The sequence below is a fragment of the Lycium ferocissimum genome, chromosome 4 (genome assembly GCF_029784015.1).
Source record: "Lycium ferocissimum isolate CSIRO_LF1 chromosome 4, AGI_CSIRO_Lferr_CH_V1, whole genome shotgun sequence".
In the NCBI taxonomy this organism is placed as follows: Eukaryota; Viridiplantae; Streptophyta; class Magnoliopsida; order Solanales; family Solanaceae; genus Lycium; species Lycium ferocissimum.
This window is the reverse complement of record NC_081345.1, coordinates 32,649,735-32,668,357: the sequence shown is the minus strand read 5'-3', so window position 1 is coordinate 32,668,357 and position 18,623 is coordinate 32,649,735. Positions and strand designations below refer to the sequence as shown.

Below are 18,623 nucleotides of genomic sequence, written 5' to 3'. Positions count from 1 at the left end.
AATGAAGTACTCCCTCCGTCTCATATTACTTGGCCACATTACTTGACTTTTCACGTTTTTTAAAAATTAATAAATGAAGTACTCCCTTTGTCCCATATTACTTGGCCACATTAAACGCCCAAGGTGGATGAACACAACAACAATAAGTTGTACAAAAAGCAACTGAAATTGTACGCTAAGCAGAGACTAACATTTGTACGTTTCAGAAGTTGAACATTAATTCTATCTCTTATGTGTTTACTTTTTAAGACCCCACATGTCCCTAGTGTCTCAATTGTCCTTTCATTTCCTTCATTTGGCATATACTCCTTCTGTCTCAATTTAAGTGCATACGTTTGACCAGACATGGAGTTTAAGAAATAAATATAGACTTTTGAATCTTGTGGTTCTAAATTAAAAATGTGTATAATATAATAAAATATCCTTTGAATCTTGTGATTATAAACTTGACATGTAGGATATTTGAATTGTCAACTTACTAAATATAAAAAGAGGCGGACATAACCAAAATAAGGCAAATTTTAACAACAATTGAGAAATTAAGGGGAAAAATAAGAGGAAAAGAAAAAAAAATATGGAGACTCACTAAGTAGAATCGCAGTATACTTTGCAAAATATACAAACTATAAAGACTAACTAAATTGAGTAATCAAATTAATCATGTTGGATCTCGTGCATTGCACGGGCATAGTTTGCTAGTATATCTTAGATAAATGAATTCTTGATGATAGAAAAGCTATGTTTGGTAATTTATAATCAAATACTTTAACCAAAAATTAGCTAGAAATTTATGACATTCCAAGCTGTAAAGCATCCCAAACGTGTTCTTGGGACGTAGAAGTTAGACAACCTAGACGTACAAGGTGTGTGAAGTGTACGTTTTTTCATCGACATGTGCATTCCATGAAACTTTAATCTTGTTTGCTTCAGAGTTCATATAATGCCGAAACTAGATCATTACATAAAACATCATAGGTAAGTGTACAAGCTTACTCGCTTCTAATTTTGGCTCTGCTTGAATTAAACCTTCTCAAGTAATAAAATAAATTAAATTTAACATTTTTAATCCTTCGCCCATTTGCTTTAAACTTGTGATTTGAAGGTTCATGTCATGTAGAAGCTTCTATAGATTGTTAGAAATCAATGCTCATTATTTATCACATAGTTTTAATCAGCAAGAAAAAATTTCAGAAATTAAAGTTTTATAGGAGTCTAAGTGCCTCTACCCCACAAAGGTAGAGATAAAGTGTGGGTATATCCTACCCTCACCGACCCCACTTGAGATGACACTGCAATGTTGTTACAGGAGCCGCGCATCATGGATGCGAAAACTTGATTTGTGGTATTTAACAAAAGATGTCAAAAAGTTGCAAATGAAGTTTCATGATCTTCAACATAATCAAATATTCAAAACCCCAATTTCTGTTCATCTGCTTAGCTATTTCAGCGACTTGTACCTTGAGCTTTGGTTACCCTAATTCTTCTGATTATTCTTTAATGCAGAGTTATTTCCTCTTCATTAATTGTACGGTACTTGTTTAAGTAGCAGCTTTATCTGAAGTATATGCTTTCCTCGTTTTTCACTAATGCAAGTTGAAAGGCCATTATTCTGGAACACCAATAACGCAGAAAAAAATTAGAACAGGCTTGCTATTACAATATTCATATACACAACACCCATTAAACAATACACCTATTAAGAAGAAACTAAGCTGAACCAAAACTTATTACATACAAGCCCTTCTCAATGTGCTGCTGCTGTCTCATAATTCATCTGCAGAGAGAGTACGCTTCTCACAGGCCTCCAACACTTTGGTGTTGGATTGTATATGTTGGCTCTACAGATCACAGCACTTCATCCCATTCCCACCAAAGATTTGTCCCAAATACTATGTCACTCATTCAAGGAAATATTTTCAGGCATCAATGTTTTGGGGCAGTTGTGCATATAAGCTTTTATCCAAATAAGCAGCAAAGCAATAGTCACTGCTTGTCAGGAAAGACTTTGTTTCAAAGTATAAGCAGTTGTAGGCAGTCACAGTGGCTATCCGCAGTGACAATACAAAGCAAAATAACTGCGACAGCCAACGAATCGACAGTTATGCCTTGACGTACTTATCAACATAGCCCTGGAAAATAGAACTGTTAGTTACATGCTAATGAATTTGCAATGTCTTTTAATCAAAGCATCCTACACAACCAAGGTTACATCAAATCTCTAGATGATGAGAACTGTGAACTTCAGAACATGGGGTGAACAAAGTTGGAGATGTCAAAAGATTATAAGTCTCAAGACAAACAAGGCCACAGCTGAGTTAATCTGCATACCTAGGATTTTACCGCATATTCAACTCTTTACTATGGGACCTCAGAATCCATTCAAAGATAACAGGGATATCATGTAGTCCCTCGATGAATGTTGAACAATACAGCGACACTTAACTATAAAAAGAATTGCACCTAACGAAAATGAAATCGATGGATGATTCAATTGCCATACTTAAACAGCTTACCATACAGCTACCTCATCTCTCTGACCCCTCCAGCATTTAAAGTCATCACTTAGAAACACAGGTAGACTGCTATATAAGCTAAGGCAACAGCAAGTTGTCTACTTTAGGTATCAGAAAACTGAGAAACAAACATGCAACCACTGCAAGTAGGTGTTACCCAAAGGAGGAAGCAAAAGAACCACGGTTTGGTCAGAGGAGTGGCTTTGGAGAAGTATGCTGATCTGAGTTATTAGACAAGGATTACATTTGTTCTAATGTTTTGCCCCCGTTTTGCTTTAGGATGTTTTACTACTAGTTAATCATTCCCAACAACCCCGACTCACCTACTTACGGTTACGGATATTGCAAAGTATGCCCAGCACATTCACTTTAGCGTAAACTCAATAATCCACATTAATTATAGACAAGCTAAAAATTCAGTAGGTGTAAATTTGACTCAATCCTAATAAGCAAAAACTAAACCCCACCAGTAGATCACATAAGAGGGTTTTTGTAAAAGAGTATAGACGAGGATATACCAGAAGGCGGCAAATGGGCGGGCTGGTTCAAAGCGGGTCAACCCAATAATCAGGTCATGACCCAACCCACACAAAGTCTGCTAACATTCCATCCTTTTTTAACACTTCTTAGTAAGAATGCAAAAGCTGGAGTATTTTTTAAAAAGTTATTAGCTTAAGTTCTTCAAATGTACATTACTCCAGTCTCTAAATTTGATTATGTATGTTTTGGTTAGGGTTGTATTTTGACTCGTGGGTTACACTATGTTGCCCGTTTTGACTCAATTTTTTGATGGGTCATTTCGGAATCAACTCATTGGGTCAAGCCAATCAACAAATCATAACCCAACCCGTATAAACTTGGTTGGATCAGGCAGCTTACTATCACTAGTTTAATTAAGCTAAAAATGTTTTACTAGATGTAAAATTGATTAAATCCCTTGGCAAAAACTAAAACATCACCAGTAGATCTAACAATTAAAAAAAACATCACAGTAGATCACATAAAAGGAGATTCAAGAAACGGTATAGACAAGAAGAGGCCATACCATCACTAATTTAGTTAATTTCCTTTGTGATGAGTCAATGTAATGGTCGATTTTTGCCTTAGACTTGGGTATTTGGTGGCTTTTCATAGCTCCGGAGACCTTGTCAACAGTTTTCTTGACTATTGTCTTGAAAACCTCCTTGCTCATATTACCTTGGCGCCATGATGGTTTTAACAGCTCCTTCACAAAATTAGCAACTGAAATCTTGAAAAGCCTCATAGATCTGGAATCTTTACTTTTCTTTTTCTCCCCAGATGCCTTCACCTGTTCCATCTCTATCTCTCCTGCAGGAACATCTTCCTCATCACTTGAATCACTTGGACTTCCATTCTCAACAGCACCCACTTCTGCCTCAGCTGTCTCGCCAAATTCATCATTTTCTGCCGATGCGGTAAATGCGATAGCTCCATCTCCTTTCTGCCTCTTGTTTACTTCCACATCTAGTGGCTCATTGGATCCACTGAGCCTTAACATAACGCCAGAGTCATCAGTTACTTCACGCTTTTGACCAGGATCAGACTTCTTAAGTGAGTTAGTAGATGGCTCTATGCTGTCATAGAGTGGATCATACTGGTTACCACCAGGCTGGGGAAACATTCTTTCGGCTGCACTGGCAGATGGTGGGGTAATATTTCGTGAACCAAGACTTTCTGCAGGATGGCCATCTGTTGGCATATTGCTCAAACTAAATGCACCATATTTATTACTAGGCAGTGTATCTCTTCCATGTATTAAAGGATCCGAACCAAATTTCGTAGTTAGTGGCTGGTCAAATGTAGATGCATAAGGGTTGAAATGAGTTGAAAATCTGGATCCACCAAAATCAGGCAACCGAGGAGCTTGATTCTGTTCTAACAAATCAGATGCGTACCTTGAAGCAGAGGAACTAACTCCAGGCTCAGCAAGATGTCGAGAAATACCAGCGGTCTGACGACCAGCATGTGGCTGTTGCATGTAAGGGTAAATATTAGAAGATGGACCAGGAAGTTCACCAAGAGCCGTAGATTCACCGAGGAAAGCTGGTGGTCTAGTCGGTGATCCCCTAGAGTAGACAGGTTGAGTACGCACATAGGCATGATGTTCACCAATTTGAGGAATATTTGGCGATGAGCTTGCATAGAAGTCATTCCTTGGAACTAATATATTTGGTTGAAAATGTACTTGAGGAACACTATGTTGTCCACCAGCTACATTTCCAGAGGAGTCGTTCACAAATTGAGTGTGTGGTGCCTGTGACAGTGCTGGACGTGGTGGAAGAGAATTCCAAGAGGAACTCAGAGGTACAGCGAATGGAGACGGTTGATGAGGAAATGGAGCTTGATATGGAGGAGCACTTCCGATATATGCAGAATTAAAAGATGGGGGCAAGTAATGATCTCTGGGCATCTGCTGAGCAAATGCAGTACTTGAAGCTTGTGGAAGTGAAGGAAAGGAAGCAGATAAGGGTGTTGTTTGGAGTACATCTGATGGGCACGAGTCCTTAGCAGATACAAATTGAGGAAACTGGACTGGTGGGACCATGAATGATGTTTGGACAGATGATAACTCCAAAATAGATGAATCACATTCCTCTTTGAGTTTCTCATCTGCATTTAAGAGCATCTGATCAGAGACATGATCTTCAGACTGATTAATCCCCATAGTTCCAACTGAGGAGGGCCCGCCCCCAGCAGCATCACCAGGAAGCTTCTCCACTTCAGCAACAATTACTGGACTGTCAGCAAGTTCCATCTGATTCTCTTTTCCATAAAGCTGAGAAGTAGGTTCAGTTTCTTTCATATCTTTAGTTTCCATATCAGGAATATCCTGGTTTTTGGATCTATCATGATTATTCCCAATATTTTCATGTGTATGAGAATCCCTTGAATCGTGCATATCAGAATCCTTTGACATAGGTGGAAGATCTCGGTGCTGATGTTTGCTCCTGTGTGATCCTGATCTACCACTCTTATCAAGCTCAGCATGGAAATATCGACACGATGCTCCACGGTAACACTTGCCTCGAAGGAAGTCAAAGCATTGGGGAGGATAGTCTCTGTCCCTTCTCATTTTGTCGCCAACAAAAGATAGCCCATGCCTAGAAGGCGACTTGCTTCTACTTCTGCGTCTTTTTGGAGAGATGCTGTAAAGTTTAAGCATTGACAATTTTAAGATCATCCACAACTACAGTAGAAATCAAATCAACAGAAGAGATATTGGCCAGAAACATAGCAAAAGCAAATCAAAATGAGTACCTCCGAGATCGATCCCACCTGTCCTTTCTCTTCCGTGGACTCTTCCTCCTCCTCCTATCATATGGAGAGCGGCTTCTGCTCCGGCTTCTTCCTCTTTTTCCATGTCTCCGCTTATACCTTGGTGAATCATCAGAATCACTGTCACTAACCCCCTCCCTAACCAATCTCCCATACTCATCAACCTTCCGTGTAGGAGATTTATCCTTAGCATCTTTCCTAACCAAAACAAAACTGTCATTATCATCAACACCCAAAACATTTTCTCCATGAGGTCCTCCAGGAGCAGTATCACTCTTCAAAGATAATCGATTCCCACTACTATGATCAGTGGAATCCTCAAATTTTACAGCAGCAAAAGATTCTTTATCATCTCTGGCAACAGAATTTGAAGGTTTAACTGAAGATAAGGGTGATTTCCCAGTATCAGTCCTGGCAGTTATAGTAACAACTTCACTAGGCGGAGGAACCGTCAAACAGCCAAGATCTCCAAGACAATTCTCACTAGCATTGTCTAAACTGTCGTCCGAGGCATAGCCTTGAATCAGCCTGAAAGGACTGGCAGCTTCCACGAGCTGACTGTCAACATTCTCAAGATCAACCTCCTTATCAGTGGGTGATGCACTAGGATGGCTCAAACCTTTCTCTAGGGAAGATGATATCTGCACCTGATCATCCAGGAAGGGTTCATTATCCCTGTTTAAACCATTGGCCTCAGAAGATGGTGCCGGAGGACTTGAAGGAGCACGGTATGGAGAATCTGCAGAGACTGAAGATGTAAGAGGATACAAACACAAAGGAGGCAACTTTGCATCGAAGTCAAAATCTCTTTTATATTTTTGGACAAAGTTAAAATATCAAAGCCAAAAGCTAAGAACCTTATCAGCCAATCAATCAAAAAGTACCCTCAACCCAAGTTAGATGGGTTGGATATATGGATCCATGTATCCATTACGCTCCATTCAGTTTCATTTCAATTCACTGTTAAGATGATTCCTTACGATTAAACTATCTTTAAGCTAGACTTCACCCTACTGCAACCTCAACCAGCTATCAAATCAAAATGTCGTCAGAAGCAAAACAAAAAAATAAAGCAACTAGCATAATTATTATATTTTTTTGATAAGGTAAATAATTTTATTGACAAGTGTGGAAATTCCATGTACAAGACATATACCAAAAGAAGAGAACCTACACCAAAATATGGTTCTCAACAAAAGAGATCCACTATACTAATAGGGACTTCATAAGAACACCAAAACGAAGCTAGAGACAACATACTACTTTGCATTAGCATAATTATTTTAAGCAATTAAATGTTCCAGGGCTGTCTTTATCTCATATCAGCTGAAGGCGATTCACATCTGTGGTAGAGTCCTAACAAATTTTAAACTATAGACATTCTATTGTGTACTCATGATGAATGCTGTGAATTAGAAAAGAATTAAACACAAAGCTACAAGATATGCATTCAGCTATTTTAACACAAGTAACTTGCACAGAATTCTCAGTTTAATTCCTCTATTTACATAAACAGTTTGCACCTTGTCTTTGTTCCTCTGGCTCCAAGGACCCACAGCACGATGAATTTTGATGTAGTATATCTTCAGTTAAGCTATCCTGTAACTGCTTATCATCCCCAAAGGAGTGCATCTGTTGATCTTCATCTAGCTGGGTGATATCGTCTGATAGTCCAACAGAGAAGCAAAATAGCTTCAGAGTTCCAACCATAGACTATAAACTTTTACACTCATCAATCAGGAAAAATGAAGCTTCCAGGTAATACAGAAACGCGAAGGATTCAATGGAACGGGTTGTAAAGGGAACAAGTATATATTAAAGTGGCAAGTGCAACTTGATAAATAACTTGATCAAGCAATCAACAACTCCAAAAGTGTAGTTCAATCACCTCACATTCTTTTAACTGAGATAGCAAGAATCTCGCTTCTCTTCTTTTTCTAAATACACATCAGAATCACAGTAAGGACTCCTTCAGCTGCTGCACGTGGCGCTCTAGTAGGGAGTCCTCTTAAACTTCCGAGTTCTTACTTTTCCTCTGTTATACTAGGCATGAGAGATAAATTAGAGGCAACTAATGGCAATTGATTGGTTCTCCCTGCATCTGACCCATTGCAGCGTATCGCGTCCACTATCTGTCTTTCAAATATGAGCAAAGGTCCTCGTAGTTCAGGGATCTAGACTAGCACAAAAGAAAATAAGACTGAAGGAAACCTTACCCAAATGAAGAGTTCCAATAACATGTAGAACCAAAGATCACTTTCCAAAGGAAACATATGCTAGAATCCTTGCTATAAAATGCGCTCTTTTCCAATAAGTTAGTCAGTTTGGTCTCTCCCGACGCTAGTTCGTTTAGTCTCTCCCGACGCTATACACTTAGAAAGTTTTAATAGGAACTATTCAATTTCTATTCTTCAATAGGCAAAGACAGCATGTGGTCACGTTTCCCTCAACAAATACTAAGCGACTCACATTTGTTATATTCTCGTGATTTTAATACTCGGTCAAGCTACGCCCATATATTGGGTTAGACAACAACAACAACATACCCAGTGAATCCCACAACGTGGGGTCTGGGAAGGGTAGAGTATACGCAGACCTTACCCCTACCTTAGGTAGGGAGGTCAGCTTCCTAAGACCCTACTCAAGAAAAGGCATATGAAAGGTCGGATACGGCAAACAAATTAAAGCAATTATGAAAATGAAAACAATGAAAGTAAATAAGCCATTATAAACCAACAGATACTCGCAGAAATCAAGAGACCAGAAACTATAGAGCAATATAACTACTTGTAAGAAAGATAAACGCGACTACCTACTAGCCTTCTACCCTAATATGAGTCCTCCATACCCTCCTATCTAAGGTCATGTCCTCGGTAAGCAGGAAATGCGCCATGTCCGTCTAATCACCTCTCCCAATACTTACCGGCCTACCTCTACCTCTTTTGAAACCATTGCTAGCCAGCCTCTCGCACCTCGGCACTGGGGCATTTGCATCTCTCTGCATCACATGCACAAACCATCTCAGCCTCGCTTCCCGCATCTTGTCTTCCACTGAGGCTACTCCAACCTTGTCTCGGATGACTTCATTCCTAATCCTATCGCTCCTAGTGTGCCCACACATCCATCACAGCATTCTCATTTCCGCCACTTTGGGATAGAAGTAGCATAAAATAGCAATAAGAAATAGAGAATAGACACGTGGAGCATACAAACAGAATATATTCCACTAACCTTCCATCTCCATATCAGAATCAGCAGCTGAATGAGACGGAGCTGAGTTTATTGAATTAATAAGTTGAATTGATGAGCCTTCTCCTGGAAATGCTAGTGATATAGGCTTAGGAGGAGAAGATGGAAGACCCGAGGACAACTTCTTACTTACTGGTAAACCTTCTCTGTAAACAATTCGTCCGTCGTGCTCAAACGCCCCCTCATCTTTAGCACCATTAGCATTTGTAGTGGAAGATATGAGAGGTGGTGAAGATGGTGGAAGAGGTGGCTCCCCAGGAGGTGAAGGCGGCAAAGGTGGCTGAGGAGGGCCAGGTACTGCAGGTTGTACATGGGAATCATGGTTTCTCGAATGCGTGGAGTCAAATCCAGAAGGTGTGGAAAAACCAGGGTTCTGCAAATTAGGTGGTAGTGGCGGTGGCGGAGGAAGATTATGATGAAACAATTGCATACTGTCTGGTGATGGCTGATGAATTGCACCTCTATAAGGCATTTGACCCAGTGGTGGAGGTGGTGGAAGAACTCTAGGAGCACCCGGAGCTATTGCCGGTGGAACATGATGCATACTGGGATTCCACTGTGAATGCTGCTGGGCAGATGGAGGAGGAGGAGGGGGCAGTGGATAAAATAGACTAGAATCACTGCCACTTGTTGAAACTGGAAAAGGTGGACAAGGGTGACGTACACCAGGATGGGCATGCTGATATGCAGGAGGGCCATGCTGACCAACTTGGGGTGGTCCTGGTGGATGACCATGTGGCATCATAGGTGGAGGGGGAGGAGGCCACTGCTGCAATTGAGGCCTAGAAGTATTAGCATTTTGACCAATCTGAGTTCCATAGTTACCCTGACCATACATCTCAAACAGCTAGCTACCAATAGAATTAAGAAATCTGGAGTGCTCGATCCCACCCAGTCCAAGAGTTCCCACGTGCTGATCACCAAATTAACTCATCCACAGCAGCCCCTTCAAACACAAAATGCAACATTGTAACAATCCAAAGATTCCATAGATATAATTCATGGAAGAAGGGAAAACACAACTTTCTTTGACCTTGCAGACAAATACAGAAATCAAGTAAAAGAAACAAGGGAAAGAGAAGAAAAAATAAGTCAATGCAAAAACTGAAAAGGTAATAAACTAATCTCAGCATTGATATTACCCGACCAAATTTAAAGAATTCGACTTCAAAGTGATACTTCCCTCCTCCAGTTTATGACAGTGAATTTTATCTAGGTCATCACATACTCATGCCTTTTTTTTTTTTTTTTCTGCAGCAAAGCCTATCACCACTATCTATACTGCTAATACACTTCCAGTGACGTAGAAATAAGGAATGCATGAATGTCCACAAAGTTGACAACATATTTTACAGAACCACCCAGGCAGACATGCTAAATGATACTCAATAAAAATGAAATCTTTAACCAAATAACAGGATAAATTTTAACTTAATCCCTAACCAGGAAGACCCTAGGGACCAACCCCACCACCCAGTCCCCCCCCCCCCACCCAACCCAACCAAAAAAAATCATCAACAAGAAACCTCAAAAAAATTACACACTTAAATCATCAACTTGACTAAAGAACCTATCTATTCCTCAATTTTTTTCTCCAAAGCTTACATTAAAGCTGTCCTAAGCATCAAGACACTTGACACTTCCAGTTAAGGATATTTTGAAACACAAAAAATCGGTGATTTCAAACTTTCAAACAAAAAGTTTTACTTAAACCAAATAATCAATCAACCAAAAGCATCTTAATCCCAAATTTATAAGCATAGAGAGAGAAAGGGAACGGAAAAATAAGCTCAGCTTTTAAATTCTTAAGTATTTTCAAGTGACAGTAACGAAATGTCCAGAAATAAAAGTACAACAGTAAAAAAAAAAAATACGCAGAATACAATTAAAATGCATACCAAATAACGAAATAGCAGGTCTCGAAGATGTGAAATTAAACTGATTTTGAAGATCTGAATTGAAATCCAGCGAGTTAAACATTCGACAACTTTGAAGTCCTCTTATGGCTTAAATTAAAACCCTAGAGAGAGAAAAACACACACACAGTTAGAGAGAGAGAGAGTACAGTTAAACACAAAAACAAAATAAAAAACAAAATAGAAAACGGAAGACTAACAATTTTTTTTTTTTTTTTTACCGCAATTCCGCAAAGTTAACGGTCGTGGAAAAGCAGTCGGGTGATGGGCTTGCGCTTAAACGAGTTTCGTGAAAGTTCGATATCGGGTTATTCGCCCTATTTGGGTTGGTCCAATTTTACCCTTTAAATTTGTGATCTTTAATTTTTGTCTTTTCAGCACTTTTGGCGCGGCAATGAATTAAAACTTGGCCGGCATAGTTGGTATATGGTTTTGATATATCATAATATTTCATAATTTATGTAAAATTAATCCGAATGAAGGACAATTCGTGGAATAATTTGTTCAATATTTATCCAAACGGGCCCTTGGTTTGGCTAGGAATATGAGCTAAAAGGACTGGCCCAAGAGGCCAGGATTGTGGAAATCCTTGTTTTTGCACGGATTGGGCTTCATTTGGGGTGGTCTTTAATTTTTGTCCTTCAAATTGGTGGTTTAAGTTTTTCCCTTCACTTAATACCTCGAAGTTATGATTTCAAACCCCAACTCAATAAAAAAAAAATCACACGGCAGAATTTCGCAAAGCAGAATTTAATTCTGCCTTGCAAATCTAGCCATGCAAGGCAAAATTTGGGCTTTAAGGCAGAATTTGTATGGATAAATTTGCAAAATTCTGCCTTGCGATTTTTTTTTAACTGAGTTTGAGTTCGAACCTACAACCTTAGGGTATTGGGCGAAGGGCACAACTTAAAGACCACAAATTTGAAGGGCAAAAATTAAAGACCAACCTAGATGAAGGCCAATCCATGCAAAAAAAAAAAAGTTTTAAAGTGATTTTCAACTTGGCTTGATACAAAAATAACCTAGCGGCCACCAAAATAACCACAACCTAGTTGCCGCCGACCACCATGGCCAATATGGCCGGTGGACAGCCTCCCCCTGAGACTGGACCACCCATTATACCATCCACTATAACACCTTCAGCCTATGATACATCTTTCCCACCTATCATATCACCAAAAAGCAACAACAATAATGTGCCTAATGCTCCTGTTGCAAATATAGATAATTCAATCAAAACCAATTATGCCAACCTTCTAAAGCCTTTTCATACGACTGATAACATGCAACAAATCACTATTCCATCTAAACAGGTGGAATACATAGATGGAGAGCCATATATAGCATGGAATTCAAAGGAAGTACAACAGATGATAATTAAGGAAGATCTAAAATATGCAGTTCTTGGGAAGTTTTCATATGATATCATTAGTATGAAGGAATTAAGAGATATAATTCATATACAATGTGGTTTGAAAGGAATAACTACAATAGAATTGATTGAGGAAAGGTACATCCTGATCAGATTATCTCTTTTGGAAGACTATGTGAAGATGTTGTCCACTCCAGCCTTTTATCTTAAAGTCAAGGAGAGGTACTGCCAGATGAGACCTCTTATTTGGGATCCATGGTTCAAGCCTGGGGAAGAAACATCAGTTGCAGTGGCGTGGATCAGTTTTCCAGATCTCCCTCCAAATTTTTTTGCAAGGGAAGCAGTCTTTTCCATGGCATCTGCAATTGGAAAACCCTTATCAGTGGACTTAGCAACAGCAAACAGAACAAAGCCAAGTTGTGCAAAGGTAAAATTGCAACTAGATTTATTAGCAAAGCATCCAACCAGAATCAATATAGCAGAAATCAATGAAGAAACTGGTCAAAGCAAGTCTAAATGGATCAACATTAAATATGATTATTTGCCAAAGTACTGCAAACACTGTAAGTTACAAGGACATGGGGAGGAAGAATGCAGAAATCTTCATCCAGAATTGCAGAGACAATACAAAGAGGAGATGAAGAAGAATGAGCCTATAGAGATAGAAGCACAACAAAAAAAAAAAAGAACAATAGAGGAGGATGGAATTATAAAGGGAAGCAGGAATGGATGAAAAGCAGGCATAACAAGTATGTAAGGGATAAATCGGGGATTATAATAGCAGAAGTAGGTAAGGAAAATAACAAGCAAGAAGCCAAGACAGTAGAAACAAAAAATGCATTTGATGTTCTGACCAAGGAAAATGAGAAGCAAGACGTAGTGGAAGTGGAACAAAGATTTGATACTAAGAAATGGATAGAAAATACTTTCCACAAAAGTACATCACCAAACCAGCAAAAGCAACAGGAGAATAAGGGGGATGCAGTTATAGGAGAGGGAGTAAACAAAATAACAGGGGAGTTGATACAAAGTGAAGTAGGGGAGACTATAGTGGCAAACACAGTGGATGGCAGAAGTCAAAGGCCAAAAGAGGATAACCAAAAAGAGTACATGGAGGAGCAAATAGAAAAAACACCAGAGAGTAAAAGCCAAAAGGGAGATGGAGCTCATATTACCTGTAGTATAAGAAGTACAAACAAGAAGAACAGCAGTTATCATACCAATCAGGCATCAGGAGGGGGTGAAAATATGATCAACTTGGACACTGGTCAAGTTGAAAAGGAAGTAGACACATCTGCAAAACAATGGAGTCATCGGAAAAAGAATAATACAGATAAAGGTAGCAGTAATAAAAGAAAACAATTGATCACTCAAGGGGATGACAAGCAGCAGCAGACAAGCAGTGATCAATCAGTAGAGCAGAGAAGAGATCTTGATGGTCAATCATTGGAACAAAATTTACAATCAGCAATAAGGCAAGGGGATCTATCCCCAAAATACCAAAAGGGCCTTAGCAAGGGAAAAAAGAAAAGGGAAACCAGTGTTCCACCAGGAACAAGGTATCAAACTAGAAGCTCATGCACTAAACCTATTGTTTTATAATGAATGCTATGATTTGGAACATTAGGTCTGTGAACACAATGGAAGCTTTTCAAAGGTTAACAACAATGCACTTACAATATCATTTTGGTTTTATTGGGTTGTTAGAGCCTTTTCAAGAGGCAGACAGAATAGAAGGATACAGAAAAAGATTGAATATGAATACGGCATTGGTGAATACATCAAGAAAGATTTGGGTGTTTGTAGATGACATGTTTGAGGTGGAGGTACTCTTTGGACCATGTACATCACTTGACTATTAAACTAAAAAGTCAAGGAATGCAAGAGGAACTAGTTGTAACAGTGGTCTATGCTAAGTGTACTCAAAGAGAGAGGCTAGAGCTATGGGATAGCCTGGAAGGGATGGCAAATAGTATAAATAAACCTTGGATGGTGGGGGGTGACTTTAATGTCATCACCTCGGATGAGGAGAAATATGGTGGTCTTCCAGTAAGTAGTAATGAGGTGCAGGATTTCTTGTCATGTATTCAAAGCTGTGGGATGCAGGACTTGGGATTCAAAGGCAGTAAATACACATGGTGGAATGGACAAAGTGGAGAAGATTGTATATTTAAGAGACTGGACAGATGTTTAGGGAATCAAAGCTTACAAAGTTGGTATCCTAATATTGAAGTTCAGCATTTGATCAGAACAGGGTCTGATCATGCCCCACTTTTGATTACCTATAAAGGCAATGCTGAACCTATTAAGAAACCTTTTAGGTTTCTAAATTTTTGGGTTAAGCATGATTCCTTTTTGGATATAGTGAAAGCAAATTGGCATGCTGATTTTATGGCCAATCCTTTTATTATATTTCACCATAAGTTGAAAAAAGTTAAAGCTGCCCTTAGTCAGTGGAGTAAAAGCACCTATGGGAACATATTTCAAGAAATTGAAACATTACAGGATGTGATCAAGGAGCAAGAGACTCAGTTTGAACTACAGCCATCACCCAGCAACAAAGAAAGTTTACATAGGGTTCAAGCTGATCTTAACAGGTATTTACACTTGGAGGAACAATTTTGGAGGCAGAAAGCTGGGCTACAATGGTTTGAGGAGGGGGATAGGAATACTAGATTTTTTCATTCCTTTGTACAAGGGAGAAGAAAGAGATTGCAGCTGAGGAGAATACAGGACAGGGATGGATTTTGGCTGGAGGAGACAGAGGAGATTGCAAGAGAGGCTGTTAATTTTTTCAGCAACCAATTTACCAAAGAAGAAGACCCTAGTAGATTTGAAATCTTTGGATCATGTACCATGCATGATTTTAGAGGATCAGAATAATGGCATCACTGCATTTCCAACTGAGGAAGAGGTTAAAAATATTGTTATGAATTTAAATGGGGAAAGTGCAGGAGGACCAGATGGCTTTACTGGTATGTTCTTTCAGAAAAGTTGGGAAATCATAGGGGGAGATGTGACTAATATGGTTATTGCTTTTTTCTGTGGTGCTGAGCTCCCTAAGTTCATAACTCATACTAATTTGGTTCTCTTACCAAAAAAGGATATTATTAATACCTTTTCTGATATGAGGCCTATTAGTTTGAGCAATTTTGTAAACAAGATTTTCTCAAGGTTGATTCATGAAAGGATGCAAAATTTATTACCAGACTTGATATCCTTAAATCAAGCTGGTTTTGTTAAAGGGAGAAGTATAGTGGAGAACATCTTGCTAACTCAAGAAATTGTTTCAGATATAAGGCTAAGGACCAAAACTGCTAATGTGGTGATGAAACTGGATATGGCAAAGGCATATGACAGGGTGTCCTGGCTTTTTCTAACAAAGGTGATGAGGAAAATGGGTTTTTCTCACATGGTAATTGATATGATTTTCAGGATTGTGAGCAATAATTGGTACTCAGTGCTAATTAATGGTCAACAACATGGTTTTTTCCAATCATCAAGGGGGGTCAAGCAAGGGGATCCTCTTTCACCCACTCTTTTCATTCTAGTAGCAGAGGTTCTGACCAGAAATCTGAATCAGTTACATCAGATCCCACAGTTTAAAGGCTTTGGTTTACCTAAGTGGAGTCCTAAGGTAAATCATCTATCCTATGCAGATGACATGATCATATTTTCATCTGCTGAGGTGGATTCCCTGAAGTTAATCATAGAGGTATTGGAAAGATATGAGAAGACATCAGGCCAGAAGATTAATAAGGAAAAAAGCTTTGTCTATTTACATCATTCAGTCACAAATGACATTAAGGTGATTGTTGAAGTAGTGACAGGCATGAATAGAAAAGATTTCCCTTTTACTTATCTAGGATGTCCTATTTTCTACAGTAGGAAGAAGATTGGATTCTTCAGTCCTATTGTAACAAAAATCATGAAGAGATTACAGTCTTGGCAAGGTAAGATGTTATCATTTGGGGGCAGGGCAGTGTTGATCAAGCATGTGTTGCAAGGAATGCCTGTGCATTTATTATCTGCTCTTAACCCACCTGTAGGGGTGATTAGACAGTTACACAAAATTTTTGCTCAATTCTTTTGGAGCAATACTGTGGGAGGTAAGAGTAGACACTGGGTATCATGGATACAGTTGTGTATACCTGAGAAGGAAGGGGGACTTGGTTTTAGATCCTTACATGATGTGTCCATGGCACTATATTGTAAGATATGGTGGAATTTTAGGACTACTCCATCTCTTTGGAGGGTTTTTATGTTCAACAAGTATTGCAAAAAGGAGAATCCAGTGGTGGTCCAATGGAAATATGGGTCACAAAACTGGAAAAAGTTGCTACAGGCTAGAGACATTATAGAACATCAAATTTGGTGGCAGGTGAGGAAAGGAAATACTCTATTCTGGTATGACAACTGGACAGGATTAGGGGCACTTTACTATGCTACACAAGGGGATACATATGATGACTCAATTCAACATGTGCATGAATTAGTGAAGGATGGAAAGTGGGATGAACAGAAGCTGCAGGGTCTTTTATCAGGGGAGATAGTACAACACATAGTGGAGACAGTGAAGCCACCAAATAGTCTAGACAAGGAGGATGAACCATGGTGGCTTCTGAGCAATAAGGGGCAATTTTCAGTGAAGACTGCATGGGAGTACTTCAGAGTTAGAGGGCAGGAGAATGATATTTATAAGAACATCTGGATTAAGGGACTACCATTCAAAATTTCTTTCTTTCTGTGGAGGTGTTGGAAGTTTAAAGTACCAATTGATGAGGTGTTGAAGAGAATGCATATTAACTTAGCATCTAGATGTTGGTGCTGTTCAAGTCCTAGGGAGGAGACAGCACAACATTTATTTACTAAGTCTGTGGCTGCTAACAGGACTTGGTCCTTTTTCTCTTCTTTTGCAGGTTTGAAGATTCAAGGATTACAATTACAGCAAATCATAGTGAAATGGTGGAGTGAGCCTGTAAACAACAGACTTAAACCAGTATTCCAAGCTATGCCAGCTGTAATTATGTGGGAACTGTGGAAGAGGAGGAATGCTTACAAGCATGGGGATAAGAAATCAGTAGGAAGATGTATATTCCAGGTGTATGCTACTATTCAGAGACTGGTCAAAATTAGAAATCCATCTATTCAGAATATTCCTAATAGATGGGATGAACTTTTACAATTACTAGAAGGGTACAAACCTAAAGTGAAAGTCACTAAGGTTATCTGGCAATCACCACCTAGAGATTTTGTTATTTGCAATACTGATGGGGCGGCTGGGAAACCCGGGCGGAGGGTCTTATGGCTTTTGTGCTAGAAATGAGGAAGGGGATATCATTCATGCTCAAGCGAGAGGAATTGGGACATATCGACAATACGAGGCGAAGCAATAGCAATATGGGAAGCAATTAAATGGTGCAACTTTACACGGAGGAACAAGGTAATCATTCAAACGAGATTCATTAATGATGCGAGAAGATTCTAAATGAAGAGTGGAAACCACATTGGAATATTGTGAAATACATAGAAGACATTAAATCATTGAAGCGCAGAAAGCAGTACATATACACACATATAATGCGAGAAGGTAACAAGATGGCAGATGCTCTAGCAAACATAGCATTAGATATTGGTCCTGTAAATTGCCAATCTTTCATGGAGCTAGATATCAAGCTAAGGAGAATCATTAACAGTGATAAATCGAAGATTCCGTACCTGAGAGTAACTTGCAAGTAGATCTTTGATGAAAGATACTCAGCGGAAACAAATACAGCTCAGCATTTCAGCTCATGAAAGAAGGAGATACAGATTAGAGCTCAAATACACAAAATCCGCAAATAAAAGATTGGGCAAAGAGATACATTACCTGGAGCATAAGAATAGGCGATTGAGAGATTTGACGACACAAAGGAGAGTCAGAACCACTACTGGAGTCTCAAAAACACCATTAGTGGCGATCATCATCCTCACCTGCTCGGAAGACACATCGGAACGGCGAGATTTCTAGAGAGAGGCTGCGGATAGAGAGAGGAAATGAAATGGGGGCTGCTGACCTAGTTTCCTAATTGAGGGTGGTCCAAATTTTATTTGTTGTCCGTTTTTTAGTTGCTTTTCACTGTAATTTGTTTTCTCATTTTTGGACTGGGCTGTTCTGAGTGGCCCAGTCTTTTGGACCAATTTACTTTCATTAATAAAATGGCCCACAAGGCCTAAATTTACAAAAAAAAAAAAAAAAACTTGGCTTGATACTATTACTAGCCCAATTCGAACTCA

At 39.2% G+C, this 18,623-nt stretch overlaps 1 protein-coding gene and 1 long non-coding RNA gene across 2 annotated transcripts; both read right to left on the bottom strand.

Moving 5' to 3' along the window:
• Positions 1-1,621: 1,621 nt before the first annotated feature.
• Positions 1,622-11,147, bottom strand: LOC132052360 (uncharacterized). Its single transcript, XM_059443863.1, has 6 exons — positions 10,958-11,147; positions 9,042-10,005; positions 7,334-7,474; positions 5,793-6,549; positions 3,559-5,680; positions 1,622-2,129 (listed from the first exon to the last, which is right to left on the bottom strand). Exons 2-6 carry the CDS (start codon positions 9,895-9,897, stop codon positions 2,100-2,102), a joined length of 3,906 nt encoding a protein of 1,301 aa, XP_059299846.1. The 5' UTR covers positions 9,898-10,005; positions 10,958-11,147; the 3' UTR covers positions 1,622-2,099.
• A 1,114-nt stretch (positions 11,148-12,261) lies between these two features.
• LOC132052359 (uncharacterized) lies at positions 12,262-18,459 on the bottom strand. Its single transcript, XR_009413978.1, has 3 exons — positions 18,066-18,459; positions 13,523-13,641; positions 12,262-12,706 (listed from the first exon to the last, which is right to left on the bottom strand). It is a non-coding gene; the product is annotated as an uncharacterized LOC132052359 (long non-coding RNA).
• Between the last annotated feature and the right edge of the window lie 164 nt (positions 18,460-18,623).

What these genes read in the sequence shown, in the direction of transcription:
- LOC132052360 (XM_059443863.1), bottom strand. Translation starts at nt 9,897, where the DNA reads ATGTATGGTCAGGGTAACTATGGAACTCAGATTGGTCAAAATGCTAAT. An exon ending in TTCTGATATGGAGATGGAAG is followed by an intron (nt 7,475 to 9,041) that starts GTTAGTGGAATA and finishes TTGGACTATCAG; the next exon opens with ACGATATCACCCAGCTAGAT. An exon ending in GCCAGAGGAACAAAGACAAG is followed by an intron (nt 6,550 to 7,333) that starts GTGCAAACTGTT and finishes CAGTCTCTGCAG; the next exon opens with ATTCTCCATACCGTGCTCCT.